At 28.4% G+C, this 20,868-nt stretch overlaps 3 protein-coding genes across 4 annotated transcripts; all 3 read left to right on the top strand.

Annotated features, from left to right (window-relative positions):
• Positions 1 to 8,023: 8,023 nt before the first annotated feature.
• On the top strand, positions 8,024 to 10,666 carry LOC101244399 (aspartate protease family protein). Its single transcript, NM_001329206.1, is given in 2 exon segments — positions 8,024 to 8,248; positions 9,367 to 10,666. Coding segments are annotated over 2 exon segments (1,323 nt in total). The 5' UTR covers positions 8,024 to 8,091; the 3' UTR covers positions 10,533 to 10,666.
• Positions 10,667 to 14,222: 3,556 nt separating this feature from the next.
• On the top strand, positions 14,223 to 17,004 carry LOC101244101 (aspartyl protease AED1-like). Its single transcript, XM_004245245.5, has 2 exons — positions 14,223 to 14,803; positions 15,659 to 17,004. The coding sequence occupies exons 1-2, from the start codon at positions 14,659 to 14,661 to the stop codon at positions 16,825 to 16,827; spliced, it is 1,314 nt and encodes a 437-aa protein (XP_004245293.2). The 5' UTR covers positions 14,223 to 14,658; the 3' UTR covers positions 16,828 to 17,004.
• A 1,180-nt stretch (positions 17,005 to 18,184) lies between these two features.
• LOC101268894 (uncharacterized) lies at positions 18,185 to 20,536 on the top strand. Of its 2 annotated transcripts, none has more exon segments than NM_001329208.1 (4): positions 18,185 to 18,330; positions 18,920 to 19,045; positions 19,166 to 19,294; positions 20,180 to 20,536. In NM_001329208.1, coding segments are annotated over 4 exon segments (579 nt in total). In that variant the 5' UTR covers positions 18,185 to 18,204; the 3' UTR covers positions 20,378 to 20,536.
• Positions 20,537 to 20,868: the final 332 nt, after the last annotated feature.

Raw genomic sequence — 20,868 nt, 5'->3', positions numbered from 1 at the left:
CTTGTTTTTTTCTTCTTATATTCTGATCTTTCTTTACAACAATTTTATTAATTATTTATTAGAAATTGAGAAAATCTCAATTCAAGAAATCACGATATATTGAAATTTTTGGGAAAGGAAAACGTTGCAAAAAATACAAATACAATAATTTGTAAAAAGCAAGATAAAGAATATATAAAATCTCAATTTTTAAAAAATTAACCCAGACAATCAATATAAATAAAATTAGTAGGATTTGAATTACTTACTGTGAAGATTTACTGTTGTGATTGATCTTTAATGAAAATAATTTAAAGAAAAAGATAGAAATCCTAAACTTGAAAGAGGGAGAAAAAAAGGAAAGAAAGAGAAAATTAAAGAATACATAAAAAAAAATTGTTCACAAATTATAAGGAGATAGAAAAAAGGAACAATAAAAACATGCTAGGAAATAGAGTGAAAAAATCAGGAAAAAAATTATTTTTTAAAAAAAGAATGTGGCTATTTAATGCCAAATAAATATCTAAAAAACTCTTTTTTTGCTAAAAAATTTAAAGTGGGATATTTATTACTAATAAAGTCTATAGGTTGTCTTATTGTGTCAATTCCTTAACTTTCATGCATTTTCAAAAGTTTTGTTGGTGTAAGATTTAGATCTTTGGATACATAGAGTTAAAATAGGTGTAATGTATTTCAGATACACTATATTCAAACGTGATTTATATGTATATGAGATACACTGACTCTTTCACTCGTCTTTTTCTTGTCTCTCACATCTCTCCTCTATTTCTCTCTCTCTCTTGCCTCTCTCATATGTATTTATATTCAGAATGTATGTATCCAGTGTGATTCACATGTATTTGAATACGTTCACCCTTTCACTCACCTCTCTTCTATCTTGCTCGTTGCTCTCTTCTATCAGTCACCGATCTCTCCCATCTCTCTCTATATATGTGTGTGTGAGAGAGATTTAAAATCTGGCATAATGATATAATATATAATTATTTCAAACTATAAAGAAGATTACTTATAATAGAATTGATCGTATAAATAAATTACTTTTCCAAAATTTTATATCGAAGTTTTCACATTCAGTTTGATGGCTGGAAAAATCATCCATAGGCTTTCTAAGATCTCTTAGAGGTCTTGGACTCTTGGTTAACATGTAAGTTAGTGGAATTTACAATGATTGAACTTTTGCCCGCATGAAATAATAAGGTTTTATACCTTCTCAGATCTATTTCTATCTCTTATTCTTTATATTGAGAGATTAAAATAGCAAATGAGTATTTTAATCTATTTCTATTTCATTTTTTGAATATTTTATTATTATTTTCTAATTAACATATCATTTTATATATAATAATATTAATTAAATATCTAATATTAGTACTTCTTTTTAAATGTAATATAATATTTTTAACATATACTATTTCATCCCAAATTAACAGTACTTAAATTTTTTCTAATTTTTGTTGATAATATTATTTGATTTTATTATTAATTTTTACTATAAAGAATAAACAAAAATTAAAATGATAAAATGAAAATTTTAATTTAAAAATACAACACATAATATGATAATTAAATACAAGATAACAATACAATACATAACATAATAATTTAAAATGCAAGATAACATACAAATACATAACATAATAATTAATTTGCGATTCATGCCGGAAAGATATTGAACGTGCATTCAGAGTCTTGCAATCACCTTTTGCAATTTTTGCAGGACCTTGACACTTTTAGAGCAAGGAAGAATTACATGATATAATGACCACATGCATCATACTGCACAACATGATAATTGAAGATTAACGTGATCTTAATGCATTAATTTAAGATGTAGTAGAGGCTTTAACTCCAACGACAGAAATGGTGGTAGATGAAAATCTTCGGATTGAACAACTTCTAGCTAGACAAAAAAAACAAGGACAAAATGTTCATTTTGAACTATGTAATGCATTAATAGAGCATTTATGGGAGCAATGTAATAATTTTAAAAATTGAGTGGTTATGTGATGTTTATGTATTGTATTTCTTTTTTATTTGAATTTGTCCATTAATTTGTATATTATATAATATTTTCTTACAATTTTTGTTGACGCACCAACTCTAACGACAGAAATGGTGGTAGATGAAAATCTCCGTGTTGAACAACTTCTAGCTAGACACAAAAAATAATGACAAAATGCTCATTTGAACTCCATAATGTATTAATAGAGCATTTACGTGAGCAATGTAATAATTTTAAAAATTGAGTGTTTATATAATTGTATTTCATTTTTATTTGAATTTTTATATTATATAATATTTTCTTACAATTTATGTTATTTAAAATTTAGAATAAAATATAATTTTATATTAATTAATTTTTTTATATCACATGAAAATTTTAAAATAATTATTGAGGAAAAAGAAATAAATGATTTATATTATGAAATAAGAAAATAAAATTGAAATAGAAATAATACTTAATATAATATTGATGAGAGAAAAAAAAAATTTTAAAAAATAAAATAGAGAATTGAATTAGAGTTAGTTATCTCAAAAAAATGAACTCTGCATTTAGAGAGTAAAATAAAATGTAAGGTTTAGAAACCTCATATAAGATCGGATTGTTTGTTATTTTGACATTATAAAAAATCTTAAAATAAGTAATTTATGCATAAAAATCATTCATTATTGTTCACTTTAGACCCAAACATCGTGTCAAAGTAATCTATAATTCAATTTTATTTTTTTTGGTTTTATAGCTTTTATTTTTTCTAAATCTGAAAACATACTAAAAAAATCAAACAAATTATACTATTAATCCAAAATCAAAAAAAAAAATAACCAAAAACCAAAATTAAATAATTAAATTTTGACTTGATTTTTCGATTTAATCTAAATAGCGCATATCCCTAATTGCAAAGCTCATACAGAGATGACACTCTCAAATAATTTTTTACACATCAAAAGCTTGAATTCAAAACTTTTAAGTAAAGATAAAATAATTTTACTACCACTACAACACTACACTCGGACTTAGCTCCTCTCTAGTAACGGATTCCTCCTGTTCCTCCATTACCATTTTAATATTTCGACACATGTCATACAAATAATTTAATGACTCAGATTTATTTGATTAATTAAAGAGTTTTCTTATAGTTTATATTTCTCTCACTTTCTTTCTATTCTTAGAATATTTCTTCTCTGTCATAATTTATTTAGTCAAACTCTTTTTTTTTTTCAGCGAATCAACAATACATTTATGAATTTTATTTATATGGTTGATATTTGGGACTTTAAATTGATTTTATTTTTAGTCATTGATGAATTCTCAAGTGATTTCTCTCTCACAAAGTTTAATTGAAATTTTTCGAGTCAGATCTCACCACTGGATTTACCTTTTCATCTCAAAAAGCTTAATTTCAGTTTTCATATTTGATTTTTTTTAAAGAAGTTGTTACTCTTACGGAACAACTTGGGCAATAAATTCTAGCTATTTTTCAAACCGGCTTCTTTGAAACTCCTCTTTTGTAACTTATTTTCATTTATTTTGTTGAATTTATTTAATATTTTGTATATCAAATTTTCAATATCGGACTTAGTGAAAGAGAAGGAATATGTTGAAATGGTTATACAAGAAAATTAAATATGATGAAAAAGAAAATATTGAAAAATATTTTAACTCAATTTGCTGTTTGATTTAATTTTATATGCTCTTACTTTGTATGATGTAAAAAAGGAAAGGACATAAAATAATATGTGGAATAGTAAAGGGGAAAATTCCACCATACAAATAGACGTACGTTTTGGTTTCAATTAAAGACTGGAACGATTACTAGCCATTGACCAAATATAATTGGGTCGTCAAATTAAAAGTTAGTACATAGTATGAACATTATGATATTTAATAGATTATTTATTCCTAGTCTATGTATTATGTAAATATCCATGTAATTAGGCAAAATTTAATTTACGTGGTTATGTAGTTCTCTTCTTATTTTGGAAATATATTCTAAGTTCCAAATTATTTTTTAATTTTAGAAAGATTATAATGTTATTATTATTACAAAAATAATCATAAAAGGATGATTTTTAAAAACTATCAAAACTAATTATATTTTTGTATTACAAGTCAATTGAATGTTCGTTACAACAATAACAAATATTGTCTATGACACTAGAACAATGTAGTAATTTAGAATGAGTGCAACAAGCATCATTTCATACATCGTGAAGTAGACGAAACACATGACTTTGTTACCTCAAACTATTTTTTTAATCATTTTCATCAATAATCATATCATTATTTAGTATTCACTAGATATTTCATCACTATTTTGGTGTTCACGTAAAAAATTATGTAATATAACTCAAACAAGAGGGTAATTGTAAGATAAAAGTTTGGGTAAATTTTAATTTTCAAAAAATCCCAAATAATGAGATTTGATCTAAATATTAAAAAAATTAGTATTTGAAATTTGAGATATTTCCCAAATAATTAAAAATTGTATGAATAAACATTATTTGCTAATTTTTTTACCAAATAGTATTTGAAAAATCTATGGTCAAACTATTCAAATATATTAAATAAGAATTCATGTACTTACTTCAATGAGAAAGAGTAAACTCCGAAAGTTTGCTTGATTAATCACCAATAATCACTTGCAAGAACCTCAAAGTAATCAACAATCTCACAAAAAGTCCAATGATTCTCCAAAGTCTAACAATACAGTGTGTAATATGATGTCTAACAATACGGAGTATATCAATACGGAGTCTAACAATACGGAGTCTAACCTCAAAAACGAAGTTTTTTGAACTATTTATAAAAAATAAAAACCTAATTAAACAAGGACTCTATTTGCTGGAAATCTGTCAAAACGCGGCTGGGTCGACGGAACTCGCGACGGATCGTCATGGTCACGACGGACCGTCATGGACTCCGTCGTCCTATACTTATGCAATTTCTTCTGCTGCTCTCTTCATTACCCTCGACGGCAAGTATGATGGACCGTCATAGGCACAACGGTCCGTCGAGGGTCTTCGTTTCAAAACACTTGAACTCTGGGAGTATGGGTACTGGGATTACTTCTCTGAACTTCATGACAAACCTGCAGGACGGACCGTCATAGACACGACGGACCGTCACAAGCTTCATAACCCCACACTTGGTCAGACTTTCCCATCTTTCTTCAGCAGCTGCACTACGCTGCCACCTACGGACCGTCACAAGCACGACGGACCGTCACAAACTCCGTAGGTGGTCTCTTCTGTATTTCTTCACTCAAAATCTCACATTGTGCAAAAAGTAAAATAATTTTTTTTAAAAAAAATGTTTGTTACTTCATCAAGTTTTCTAAATATATGGGGTGAACTTTTTCAATGTAGTAAAATTTTCCACCTCGAAATTAGTTGAATATTCTGATTCCAGTGACCTATTGAACAGTAAAGAGAGACCCCGTTGATTTAGATTTGGACTACTAGTGGACTGACCTGGTCATACATTTTAATTGGTTAAAGTCATCCACTCCACTCTATCACTTGATGGATACAATTTTTGTGATATGAATATTTTAATATTTGTTTTCCATTTACCAATATGCTTCTGCCTTGTAAATAAAAATAAACAAAATATTTTATCACTATATTAAAAATAATTTTTAGCTATAATTAATTAATGATAATAAATTTTAAAAAAAAGATTGAATGTATTCAAACTTTGATCGAAATTATTGTTATAATATCAAACTTTGGAAATGACCTTTTATCCCTCTCCACTATTTAATAGTGTATTTTAAAGATATATATGAATATAAAAAATATTGCATCATTATAAATAGTAATGTGTCCACATAAGTACATATATATCTTTAATATATACTATTAAATAGTGCATGGGGCAAAAGGTCCTCCATAAAGTTTGATATCGTCGTAACAACAATTTTGGTCAAAGTTGAAGTATTTTCAGAACATATCCCCTAATAACTTAGTACTAAAAACATCTTTTAACACTTTTTGTAAATGTCTCTAAATTCTATATCGGCACTAAATTCTGTGACAATAAACTAATGTTGATAAAAACTTCATCACTCTCTGATAATGTGTATATTCTTTTTTGGTGAATGTTAATATATACTCCGTATATTTTATTGATGATAAAAATTGTTTATGTTGTAATGTGTATAAAGAGTTTAATTTTTTAATGTAATGAACACTTAAAGAATAAACGTAAATGTTTTTTTAAAAAAAATTAGAATTGAAAATATCTGATAAAAAATATTTTATTGTACTCATTGAGATGATTCATAATTCAAATATTATAAAATTGTTAAAGAATGACAAAAGTCTCACATAAGTAGTTAATGAAATGGGTGGACTCCTAATAAGACTTGGGCAATCCTCTTCCCTTTGAGCTAGCTTTTGGGGTGTAAGGCCTAAGACTTAATTTCACATGGTATCAGAGTAGGGCCGTCTCACCCGATGTTGGGACCCCCCTAAAATCAAAATTTTCCACGCACCAGATGCTAACCTAATTGCACAAAAATTTACTCAGAAATTTTATTACAAATTAAGTATATATTAAGACAAGTTATTTTGAATGATAAACCTCACTAAATATAGCGTCCAAACTTTTTGGTAGTCTTCAATTGAATGATGTTCTTCTCCTCTCCTCGCCATGAAAACAATTGAAAGATTGGTCAATAACGGGTGACAAAAAATTGAAGAACATTAAAAGAGAGAAAAAAAGAAAAAGAATATCTCATTCATTTTAATTTGTGATATTTTATTTTTTTTGAATTTTGAGAATAATTAAAGTAAAGTATTGTTTGATCACGACTCTTTCCATTTGTTTTATAAATATTTTGAATAATCAACTGCATGGTAACTTATAGTATTAAGAAAAAATTATGCTGATAAGCAAATTTATATAATTTAATTACTCATCATAGTTATATTTTGCTATAATTACCACTAGCAGCTAACATTATACATTAATTACGTGGGCTAATTTTGAGTTTGTATAATTAGTCATATTTGTATATGTATAATTCGCTGGGATATACAAATAAATATGTATAATATATAATTTTTTTAGCCTATATACATATAGAATTCACCTCTCTCCCACTCTCTGCACTATCTCACTCGCCTCTCTCCTCTCTCCCACTCTCTGCACTATCTCACTCGCCTCTCTCCTCTCTCTCTCTCTCTCTCTCAATATTGCTCTCGCTCCTCTCTCTCCCAGTCTCGCTTGCCATTTATGCAAATGTATATGTATAATATACAATTATATACAATAATATACATATACAATTCATGTCTCTCCAACTCTCTGCCCTCTCTCGCTCGCCTCTCTCCTCTCTCTCCCAGTCTCACTCGCCTCTCTCCTTCCTCTCCCAATCTCTCTTGTCATATATACAATTACATATGTATAATATACAATTATCTAACCAATATACACATACAATTCACCTTTCTCCCACTCTTTCCCCCCTCTCTATGCCTCTCTCTCCCAGTCTCGCTTGCCTCTCTCCTCCATATGGCATGTAGCTACAAATTGTAATTATCAAACTATAGCTATGGAAAGTAATTAATTATTTTTAAGTGGCCTATATGTGAAAATTTCCCTAGTATTAAAAAGTTCATATATAAGAGGATGTTTGGATTGATTTAAAAGTTGGTTAAATCTACTTTTAATTTAATTTTTTATTTTTAAAAGGGTTTGACAAATATAAAAATAATTTAAAATAAGTTAGAAAGTGTTTGTCAAGATTTAAAATAACTTAAAATAAGTCAAAACTATTTAAAAGTCATTTTAATTTGATTTTTTATTTTTAATTTAAAAACTACTTTTTTTAAGTCAATCCGAACGAATCCTGAATTTCATGTTCAATTTCTTTAAAATATTAACTTTCAAAATTCAAATGATAGCACCTAAATTATAACCCAGGGAATAATGGCAAAGACTTGAAGTCGTCTCCTGTAGCATTGAACTTTCCAACTCAAGTAATATATAAATAGTGGGTATGATCAATGTTATTATAATAAATTAAAGGAGTGAAGAAGCACAACACATAACAAAAAACAAAATTGTATTTTGAGATTCATTTTATGGCTTTGATCAATAAACTTATTTTCTTTTTGGTGTATTTTGGTTATAACCAAATACTGCCTATTCTTGGAGAAAATCACTCAGCACCACCAAATTATAAGGTGGTTAATATCAGCTCGTTGCTACCAAAACCATACTGCCAAGAATCTACCTCAGGTAAAATATTCTCTATTTACACTCTTAATTTTTGCAACTCTTATATACAGAAGAGACGAATTTAAAATTTCTAAATTATAGAGTATCACTACCAAAATAAAGGGAAGATATATTTATTTGATTCGAAGTCCTTTTAAGCAAATAACTCAATTTTTAATCTAGTGCACTATTTTGTATTTTTTTAAGTTTTTTTAGAAAAAAAAATTGTCTTCTTTTCTAGTTTAACAACTTCTTAGTTCTAGCTTTCACGTAGTATATTTTATTTTTTAAAATATATTCTATATATTTTTAGTTTAAGACTAATATATTCTAAAGTCTTATTTATTTTTTTAAATTTTGTGTCTAAGTCAAAAATCTCACTGTACTATGCGAAATTAAACAAATATACTTATAGTTAATAGTTTGATTTAAAATACCATTGTTGTCGATAATTTGGTTTGAAAAATCCCTTATTTTTATTATTTAATAGGTCAAAAATGCTCTTATCTAAATAAATATTTTATTCCTTATCTTTTCAAACTCTTTCTTTGGTTGATAATAATTTACTAGCAAATGCTTATCCTGTTTCAATTCAGAAAATATTAAGAAATACAGATATTTTCTATTTTTAATATTTTGCGCTATCATAATGAAATTAATGATTGAGTTACCATAATTGTTATTATCAATTTAAAAGATACATATAGTTATTCTATTTTAATTAATAAAATGAGATTAAGAACCAAAAAGATTTGTCCCCTACTTATTAGTTAGTTAAAGCGACTTTAAAAGAAAAGAAATAGGGATATATTTCTTTTAAAACATTCTTTTTAGAAATACAATGTATATTTTTAAAAAGGAAATAATATTATTGTGACCCATTAAAAAACAACATGAGTATTTTTGAGCAAAACTAATCACGATAGAAGAATTTACAGTATATTGAACTGTGACTACAAAAGCATTTATAGATGAATCAATTAGGTGAGGTGTTACCCAATTTCACATGATTTCCAGACATTTTTTTTTATCCTTTTTGTAATTTTTATTATTTTAGATTATTTGTCATTGTTTTAGGTCGAATTATCGTTTATAGTCTTTTATTGAAATCCAAATTATGCATTTGAATTTGCTTACAGGCCCAGCAATCGGATCGCAGAAATTGAAAATCGTACCAAGACATGGACCCTGCTATCCAAATGCTAAAACTCCATCGTCCGATTCCGAGCAACTTATGAATTGGGATAAAGTTAGAGTTCGTTCAATCAATAAAAAACCTAAAACTACTCCACTTGTTCTTAGTAATTATGATTACGGAAGCTATACTGTAAAAATAGGTCTTGGCACACCTCGACAAGACTTCTTCTTAATGTTTGATACAGGTAGCCCAGCGACGTGGGTGCGCTGCAAGTCGTGCACCAAAGGCTGCGAATCAAACAATCGTTTGTACGATTTTTCAATATCATCGACACATACAAATAAAACAAGCGGGTGCAACGGTCAATTCGGGGCTAGCTATAATGATAATTCGTTGGTACAGGGCATTTGGGGATGTGATACTTTTATCGGAGATGATCACGAGATTGGTCCGATACAGGATTTTCGATTTGGTTGTGGCGAAATTTTGAAAGGCGACTTTGATCAAATGGATGGAATGCTTGGGCTCGGCAAAGGAGATTCCTCTGTAACGTCTCAAATTCCTTCGATACAAATGTTCAGTTATTTTATCCCAATAACAAGTAGCCGTATGGGAAATATATATTTTGGGTACGAACAAGTGATGGATCGATCTAAGGATTGTTCGATGACTCAATTTACAGCGTTGGTAGATGGGGAATGTAAAGATTGTTACTATGTTGATCTGATTGGTATAAGCGTAGCTGGAAGTAAACTGGACGTATCTTCGAAAATGTTAACTTCTGGAGGTACAGTTATAGACAGTGGCACTGTGATTACGTATTTGCCAGAAGAGGTATATTATGCACTTCGTGATGCTTTTAGACAGTCCATGTTGGGATATACGTTGTTAGAAAAGGGTGATGTGTTAATGGACACTTGCTACAGTGTGAACAAACTTTTTACTATACCAGAGATTAAATTTCATTTTGGAAAAGAGAATAGTATTGATGTGAGTTTGTCAGAAGCAGGAACTCTGTGGACTCCAACAGATTCAACAATGTGTTTGGCTTTTGCTCCTGCAAAAGATAGCTCCATTATTGGTAGCGTTCAACAACGTGGAATGAATGTCATTTATGATTTGGAACGTAAAAGAATTGGATTTGGCACCAATTGTCCAATGTACTGATTAGAGCCAGAGCCAGAGCAAGTGTTCTTTTTATTTTATTTTATTGTTACTACTTGTTTTTATAAGCAACTTGTGATTACTATTTGTTGTTATATATATCGAGAGGGATTGAGTTTTTTTTGTTTGGTATCAAAGAAACTTTTTTTTCCCCTAAGCTAAATGAGTTCTTATTTATTTTTTAGAGTTTGGTACGAAAGTAAATTTGTTGGATTTTTTCCTTCAGGTATCTCATTACACCATTTTCTTATTGAATCATTGAACCTCCTATAATTTGTTTCTTTTAAACACTGTTGACTCAGTTTGATCGGCTTTTCTATTGTAAATGCCTTCAACTGTGTTAGTATTGTAATGATTTTGATTGAAGGAATGAAGACAAACAATTTATCAGTCTCATTTGTTTTCTAATATGTTTAAATGACTTGAAGTATAAAACAATTATTCTCGAAACAGTTTTACTATAATGAATTCTAAAACAACATATATATCACTCTATCAATACCCCTCACAAAGTTTGGTTCCACATCAATCAACAGTGTTCAAAAGGAATAAATTATGAATGGTATAGTAAATCATTAGGAAGATGACATAGTTAAAGTATCTAATGGGAAAAACCTAATAAGTCTAAGAACCTGCTTATGTATTTAGTCTATCCTAAAAACATTTATATGTATAAAGATGGAATGGGTCGGGTGGGATTCTTAAGCTATGGGGATTGGGGTAGTCAGGGTAGGGGCGGAGACGATAAGCTTGGAAGGCCATTTAGGTCGAATTTTTTTTAGTTATCAATCAAATATTAGTAATTCAGACTTTTGTTCGAATAAGTTAGACCAAAAATTTGAATAAAAATCAATCGATTCGATTGATTTATATAAAACTATTTTAAATAATAAATTGATTGCGATGGTTGATTTTCCTATTTCCCTAACTTTTGATTCTAAAATAATCAATCGAGTCTATTCTATAAATTTTACTAACAGAATTTTCAGTTTTTTTTTACAAATTTTAGACTGTAATTTAACTTTTGGTATCACTTTAATTTAAACCAAAACATACACTTCAATTTAATCATAATTTAATTCTCTAGGTACTTCAATTTCATTATAGCCTAAAACCATAGGAATAAAGTATTTAATTTGTTCACTACCTATTTGCGGTGGAACTTCGGTTTAAATGTAACTAATGCTAATTAACTAATTAAAATGTAAGCCTAATACATAAACAAAGGATCTAAATGTGAAGGTGAACCAAATGAAAATCCTCCCGCTCAGGGTATGGTGTGGTATAAAAATATTATTCAAAGCTTCTCTGTCCGATTGATTAAATATTTTAATTTTCTTTTCAAATAAATTTAAAAAAATTCATAAAGAAAAACAACTTTCTTCGTAAGAGTAAGAAAAACAAATCTCATAAATAACATTTCAGGTTAGTTGTGTCCCTTCCACCCCTAACACTATTACTCCTGTAATCAAAATATAAAAAGAAACCAAAAAAAAAGTGTGTTTCCACAATTTTCAAGATTGTGATTATCAAAATTGTTGAACTTGGCGAACTCAACAAATGAAATTCTATTAAAATTGAGCAAGCGACAATAACGACACAAGGGCAAACTTTCTTCTCAAACTCTTTAATAGCTAAGAGCGTAAAGGGTTAAAGTTACCCTTGAACTATCATAAATAGCTCAAATATATTTTTTAAATATATTTCGATTCAAATATATCCTTATCGTCAAATTATAGAGTCAAAAATCCCCTTTTCATTAACATAATCGGTTAAACGTTACTTAGATGCAATGTGAATGTCACATGACATGCCACATGAGCCAATAGAGACCACTCATGCCAAGTAGATTAATAAAATTATCCCTAATTCCCCCAATTTTCTCCATTTTTCGTAGAATTTAGAAACAATTTTACTGAAGAACATAGAACCCCGTTTCCTTATTTCTTCATTTCCTTAGAACGATTTCACATAATACATAAATTCGAAAGCAAAGAGGTTCTATGTTCTTCAGTGAAATCGTTTCTAAATTTTAAGGGAAACGAAAAAAATTGGGAGAAATTAGGGGTAAGTTTATTTTCTACGTGGCATGAGTGAAACTCTATTGGCTTATGTGACATACCACATGGCACTCAAGTGGCGTTTAACAGATCCTGTTAATGAGAAGAGTATTTTTGACCCTAGAGTTTGAGGAAAATGATATATTTGAGTCGAAATATAGTTCAAAGGTATATTTAAGCTATTTCAAATAGTTTAAGAATATTTTGACCCTTTTCCGTATTTAAAAGCATAAAAAAATCTCTCGTTCACCACTCATAAAGTAGAAATAAACATTATTTTCCATCCATCTTATTTCCTTTTAATTTTTCGATTCACATTCTATTTTTTAAGACTTAATCCTTTAAAGAAACCCGAAACCCCTTAAATGACTTTATGTAAGTGTGCGAATTTTCGCCCTGCATAAAATTAGTAGATGTATATTTTGGTTCAAGTGACCTTAGCTTTCTGTAAGACAAAAGAGTGACCCCATTAATTTGGATTACTAGTGGACTGACTGACCTAGTTGTCTTCAATTTTAATTGGTTTAAATTAATTGTTACGTTCTCTACTAGCCTAACACTTGATGGAGAAATTATGATATTTATTTCCCTATAAATTTTTCAATGTTTTAGCTTAATTATAGCATAACATATATTTTTAGTAATAATTAATATTTTTTAATAAATATTTTAAAAATTTATAACAATATTTAATGCAATGACAATTAGCTAATATTGATAAAAGTTTAAACATTTTTATTAATACTATATCAAAAATGAGCTTTAGCGATAATTAATTAGCAATTATCGCTAAATATGTATTTTAAACGAAAATTAATTAACAATTAGATCTAATAACACTTAACTAATGCCAGTAAAGACTTTAACACTCTTCATTTGTCGATTTGTTGCCCCTAAAAGTTACTTTTGCTATAATGTATTATCCATATTTATTCCCACTAACTTTTTTTTTCTTTGTTATTAAAGCATAATGATAGAGAAGTTAGAGTTGATCAGGTTCAATCAATTAATGTCTCATGAAGGATATGACATATTCTTACCTTCTTGATGTTTTATTTTCGTTTCACTATTTGAGAGGTTCTTGATGAACAAGTGATAGAAGTTAACATAGTTAGAATCTTCATTGTACATCACATTTTTTTTTTATTTGTAACTATTTAAAAATATTAGAAATCTTCCAAAAAAAAATCCCCATCTTGACAATGATTGGTCAATAACGGGTTACAATAGCTAAAAGTATATAAACAAAAAAGAAAATGAAAGAATGACCCAAAGACTTGGATAATCTAACCAATACCGTCTCAAATCGTTTGGTGGCCGAAAGTCAAATTTTATAAGGAGATTTAATTTTTCATTGATATATATAAATTGAATAATAATAATATAGCTAGTGTAATGCAATACCATCTAATCGTTTGGAGGCTGAAAGTCAAATTTTTTAGGGAGATTTTAATTTTCGTTGATATATATAAATTGAATAATAATATAGCTAGTGTAATTGTATAATTGAGGTTTGAAGATGATAGAATATATGTACTCCTTATAAAGTAAGAATCCAGATTTTCAATACAAAAATATAAATGAAACAACAAATTAAAATAAATATAGTCATGTAAGAAAGGATACTATAGTTACTTAAAAACTATTTTATTTTTCAATTACTTCAACAATCTCCATATCTAGTAAGGTGATTATACTTTTTATCCAAAAACTTCGTTTCAAATTTAAAGTTCATGAGATTTATATATATATGTTGTTTCCCCAAGTCATTATTACTTTAGCAGCCTTATAGCCTAGCCATCTCTAAATTTTAATAGTTCAGTTAGTTGACCACGTACTTTTTATCATTACTGTTGATTGGTTAGTTTCTCCATTTTGTAATTTCTCCTATTTCCCCTTCCCCTAATTTTAGAAAAGAAAAAAAGAAACTTTGAAGTCCTAAGGTATTGACCTGTTCAAGTATATGAAATTGTGGTTGATCCTATAATAAACAAATTAAAGGAGTCAAGAAGCACAACAACACACAACACAAAATAATTCTGTTTTGGATACTTACATTCAATACAAATATGGCTTGGATGTATAAACATATTCCTACAATATGCTTCTTTTTGGTCATGTGTTACCTAACAATAAAAACAGTGCCTATTCTTGGAGAAAAAACACCTCACTCACAGTCTCAGGTGGAACCAAAACCTATCTGCCAGAGCTCAGGTAATTAAGTTTTTTCCATTTATATGTGTGTCATGGTTCAGAGTAGTCTAATGTCATGATCCGTCACTTTGTCATACCACTCAGACATAAAACTAAAGCATAAATGTGCTAGCCTACAATTTCATTATATCTTTATTGTGGGTGTGTTTCGATATTATGGAGTTGAGAGTTTGCTCCGCAGCTCGAGTAAATAATTTTTCAAGAATTGATCGATCCATTAATTGAATTGATTAGTAGGTATTTTTTGAACAAGAATCATAGATTTCTATATAAATCCACAACATACCAAATAATTTGGGCAATTTTTTTTGATTTTTGTAAGACTAATATCTTTTTCCTTGTGTGATTTGAATTTCTCAATTCTCATCTTTGCTTGATTTGTTTTATACTACTATAGAATAGTGAGATGAATATTTTTTGGTCATGTTCAATTTCAGTACAAAAAAGATTGCTTGAACTTAACTCCATAAAATGATAATCTGAAATTAATATAAAATAAAATTCATAAAGATAACCGATGGAAACGAACCATTACACCCTTACCACCAGATATCACAAGTTTGGATGAATTAGTCTTTTATAGTAAAAATGGCTTAAGCAAACCACTACCTTTTTTTAATTTTAAAAAATTACGAAATTGAATCCTTAATAGTAATAAAACAGTTCAGATAATCAACCAATTGAGTTATACCGATCAATTTTTAGGAACACACTTCATAGGTATAGTTATTTTTGCTATTCAATTTTGTAATTATGATCATGCATGCAACCTTCTTTAATTTTGAATTTGTAGCTATATTTACCTAATTCATCTATTGAACTTGTTTTCATGGTGCTTATGAAATTACTATATAGGTCCAATAATTGGATCGCGAAGAGTTTCAAATCCTTGTTCTCCAAATGCTAATTGGACGAAAACTCCATCATCTGGCGAACTTGTAAACGAGAATGAAGCTAGAGTTCGTTCAATCAATAAGAAACAGAATCGCCATGATCGTTACACTCGTTCTGATACTGAGTATGATCCGGATGCTGATTTTGGATTGTTTACCGTTAAGATAAGTTTGGGCTTACCACAACAATATTTTAGTTTGATTGTGGACACTGGTAGCCGTTGGACTTGGGTACGTTGTCGATTTTGCAGAGTAGGTTGCGATTCAGACGATCCTCTGTATGATCCTACAAAATCATTGTGCAAAGCTAGATTATTGAACCACTTCTATGTCAATTATGGGGATAAGTCGTATATAAACGGCATTTGGGGATGTGATACTCTCAATATAGGTGATGATCTTAGTTCAATAATGAACTTCCAATTTGGTTGTGCCCTAAATATCTTCGATGACAGTGGAGATAATTTTGCTAATGCATCTGGATATCTTGGACTTGGTAAAGGACACTCCTCTTTGGTATCTCAAGGTGGTGCATCAATGCAAGTGTTTAGCTATTTTGTCCCAGGAAATGGTGGTGGTGCAGATCTACAATTTGGGGATAAAGCCAGAGAAAAATCGAATACTTGTACAAATCAATTCACACCAATGGTACGAGGGAGCGATCCAGAGAAATACTATATCGATTTAGTTGGTATAAGTGTAGATGGAAACGAACTGAACGTTCCATCGACTGAATTAATGTCTCGAGGGACAATTATAGACAGTGGAACGACCATTACTCGATTGCCAGAAGTGGTATACTCTGCATTTCGTGATGCAGTTAGAGAGTCCATGTCGAGTTATACATTATTAGATGGTATTGATGAGCTCATGGACACTTGCTATAGCTTAGAGGGGTTAATGGAACCAATCGCATTTCCAGAGATTAAGTTCCATTTCGGGGAAGTGGATACTATTGATGTGATTTTGACAAAGGAAGGAACTATATGGAGGAAAACTGATACAGTAAATTGTTTGGCTTTTGCTGCAGCAGAAGGCTGTAGCATTATTGGTATGGTTCAACAGCGTGGATTCAATGTGCTTTATGATTTAGAAGGCGAAACAATTGGATTTGGCACGAACTGTACGTGATTACTTTGTATAATCGTTTTTAATGCTTCTTCTTGTCGTAGTATTGCTTGTTCCCAGGGTTAAAACTTATTCCTGCCGAATGTTTGCGTCAAGTTAATCAATACTTGTTTGTAATGTGTTTTTTCGTATGCCTCTCTCATTGAATTGCTTAATAATGATAAGTTGATTGGACGGGAATATTCTGTACACATAAATTTTTACCCTCTTAGAAGCATTGGTAGATTCAGGAATCATAGCAAGTGGTTTAATATTGTAGTGAAAAAATAACGGTAGGTTTTGTTATTATCGGTTAGGTTCAGTATGCTTATTTTTTTTCTTTAAATTTGAAAGTAATAAATTTGTTGAGAAAATAGATATCTTCAGAGAAACAGATACGCATATAGCTATTGTAGATTCAATTAAGCAATACTAGAGTTATTGTTACATAAATCAAGAGAAGCGTTACTATGTGATCTACGGGAGGGTAGGTGTAGATGAAGTAATGAATTATTGATGGATTCGGTTTTAGGATTTTAATAGTTGGGTTACTAAAATTAAAGTACTGGGATTGAGTAAGTAGTAAAGTTAAAAACTTAAGTTATTTAAAATTTAACAAAATATTAATATTTTATTAATGAGTATTATATAAATAATTTCATCTGGTTGAAATACCACACTTTGAACCAATCAATTTTAAGACTAAGTTCAAAATCGTAGAAGAAAGACATGAATAAATAGCCTTATGAATGAACGGATTGGATCGACTTGAAAAATAAAAAAATTCAAAAAAGTTATACGTTTTGTCACCTGTTTATGAAAAATCGTTGAATTCTTAGAGACTGCATATCCATTAATATGGATAGTAACTATTTTTTCCGAATCATGCATAATCTAAAAGGAATTAGAAAAATGAACGGATAGTGTATATTTATATCAGAATCAAACACCTAAAAATTGAATTTATCGAAAGATTATCGCAAACCCGTCTTTATTTGAATCAAGATGGCATTTAAGATTAAAACTTATCCTTATACCAAAATCTACATAAACATCTACCCAAGTAACATAATTTACCTTGCCAATACGGATTTTGATTAATAATATTGCTAGCGCAATTCAAATTTACTGATTCAAAAGCTAAGAAATAAAAAAGAAAATCTTACATAATTACTCTATTTTAAATATTTAAAACATCAAATAGACAAGAAGAACCGTAAAGTTTAAGTGTTGACTTAATAAAATTAAATTAAAAAAATCTTACGTGAGGGCCAAGTACCCATTTTATTAAAAAATAAAAATAAAAAACCTAATAAAATTAAATAAAAAATCGTTTCTTAACAACTATTTAAGATCAATAATTGATCATTTCTCTACCTCAACGCCCTTTTGTCTTTGGAGATGGAATCAAACTCCCAATTCCTCACTAATCAACAAATTGAAAAAAGAATTGAAGCAGCAGCAAAATTTATTCACCAGCAAAACGAAGTTCGAGCTCCAATTATTGAAAAAATAGCAGAAAAGAAGGTAAATGGAACTGCTCCCGTAACTGCACATGAAAATTAAAAATTAAGTTCTTCTATTTCCGGCAAAACTATTATTTTTCTGATTTTTAAAAAATATTTTCCAAATTTTCTAAAATATATCAAACCAAGTATAAGAAAGTTGAAAATTCGTATATGTTTACGCCAAATTAATGTAATTTTCATTATGTGATTTAAGGAAAGAAAAAACATGTTAATTTATTAATATTAAATAAAATAAACTATAAAATTAAACACGTAACATGCATGTATTGATTTGATGTAAACACGTGATGGCATAGATAAATTTTACCTATTTCAAACCTATAAATTAAGCACCTTGACTATTAATATTTAATGGTGGAATCAAATATTTATGATATATGATCTAGAAGATAAATATTACGCCAGCACTAACTTTACTTTTATATTCCTAGACATAATTATATCTCTATTTTTTTTTCTCTCTTTTAAAACATTTTTGTTTAAATATATGTGACATGCTGAAGAAATTCATGTAATTGTTATAAATATTCTCTCTCTTAATAAATATACAGTCAGATAAATATTTTGTACTTAAAAGATTGAAGCAGCTATTGCCAGATGAATATATAATATGGCCACAGAGGAAAAAGTATGGCTATAAAACACAATATATTTGGGATACAAAAATCACTTCTGATGAACAAGTAGAAAAGGAGCTTGATGAACCTTTATCTGTAAGTTGTTTATTTATTCTTCTTTTTTTTGTTGGATTCAAATTAAATTAAGACTAATTGTATTAGGATTTTATCAAATTCAATTTTAGTAATTATTAATTATTCCTTTTTTAATTACAGATTAAGACTTTGTATTACAAAACACAACATGGGAGTAAAAATTTGGCTGATGAAAAGAGGATTTTTAGGGAAATGAGAAGAGCAGAGGAAATTGTATGTCCTAAAGACACAAAAATGAATCAAATTCAGGTAATTAATTAACAACAGTTTGTCGGATTTGCTATTAATTTCATAATTTGGTTTTATTAACACTCAAAATAATTAGACTCTTTGTTCATTTGGATATCGTACTTCCATAAATGAGTGACTTTTTAAATTTATTACAATTGAAATTTGAATAGAGACAACTTATAATATGTACTATTTTTTCCGTTTTAATATATGTGATTGTATTTAATTGAGTATGAAGTTTTACTTTGTGAGATAAATGTATTTAATTGAGTATAAAATTTAAGAATAAATAAAACTTTTGAAATGTAGTGTGATCTAAAACAAGCTATGGATCATATATATTTGTGTGATAATAATTATCTTAATGTAAAATGATTTTTTTAAAAAAAATTTAATTGTTACTCCCTCATTTTCAAATTTATTATGTTTTTCGAGTCAAATTATATAAATTTTTACTGACATTTTAATATGGATTTATTCACAACATATTTTATGAGGGAAATTATAACTTAATTATAGATTTTTATGACACGAACTATATATTTAGGGTAATTTCACGAATGGATTGAAAAGGATAATATGAACACACCTTGTGTAGGTAAAGAAATTCTTTTTGCAACTTATCTGATTTTTATTTTGATATGTTTAATTTATATAATATGATTTAAATAGCTTCATAAATCAATCAAATTGACTCTCAAAAAGTAAAATATGATAATTATTCTGAGATATAAAAAAATGTTTTATTCTTTTTATATTGATTAGAAAAAATAGAATTACATAAATTAGAACAAACGGTGGAGAAGTAATTTATTGAAGTACTCCAATTTAAATGCATTTTATATGAATTGTTTTATGATTCATTTTTGGAAATAAATTAATAGCTAAAACTCTGATTTACAGGTGACATTTGCTGAAATACAGAATATGAGAAGTGAAAAGAGAATTTTCAATCTGAATGTGAAGAGTCTCAAGAGAAAATTGGAATCTATTAAAAATGACATTAAATCTTTGCAAAATAGTTTAGATGCCATAAATCGAAAGAAAGGGAAAATATATGCTGCCATTCTTCAGCTTAAAAGCCAAAACTACACTTCTTAATTAACAAAATATTTTTATGCTATGTAGTTCATTTTTATCTGTGTGTCATTTTCTTCTGATGAATATTTGGTTATTGTAATGTTCGATATTGTTATTTAAAATATTTTGTGCCCTTCAATTGTACCTTATAATAAAATTAAAATTTTTATTCACGCGAAATTAAGAAGGTATACTTTTATATTTACTAAATTATATTTCTTCAACAACCTAGAATTTTACTATAATCATACGAATAATGTAAAATAAAATAAAATAGCGTAACCATTAGTTGATTTAGTCTTAAGTTTTATTTTTGTTTTTAAACATATTAGAAAAAAGAACTCGAGTAAAAAAGTAAAATAAAAATGAATTCAATTAATTTTTTCATATATTTAAAAAGTAAATGAAAGTTAGAAAGTAAGAAAGCATTTTCTACGGCTCTTCGATATTTTGATCGAAAAAAGAGATTGTGACGTGTATATATCTTTTTTAAATGAAAAAATATTTGAATT

This window comes from Solanum lycopersicum, chromosome 8 (genome assembly GCF_036512215.1).
Source record: "Solanum lycopersicum chromosome 8, SLM_r2.1".
NCBI lineage: Eukaryota > Viridiplantae > Streptophyta > Magnoliopsida > Solanales > Solanaceae > Solanum > Solanum lycopersicum.
This window is presented reverse-complemented; position numbering and strand designations above follow the sequence as displayed.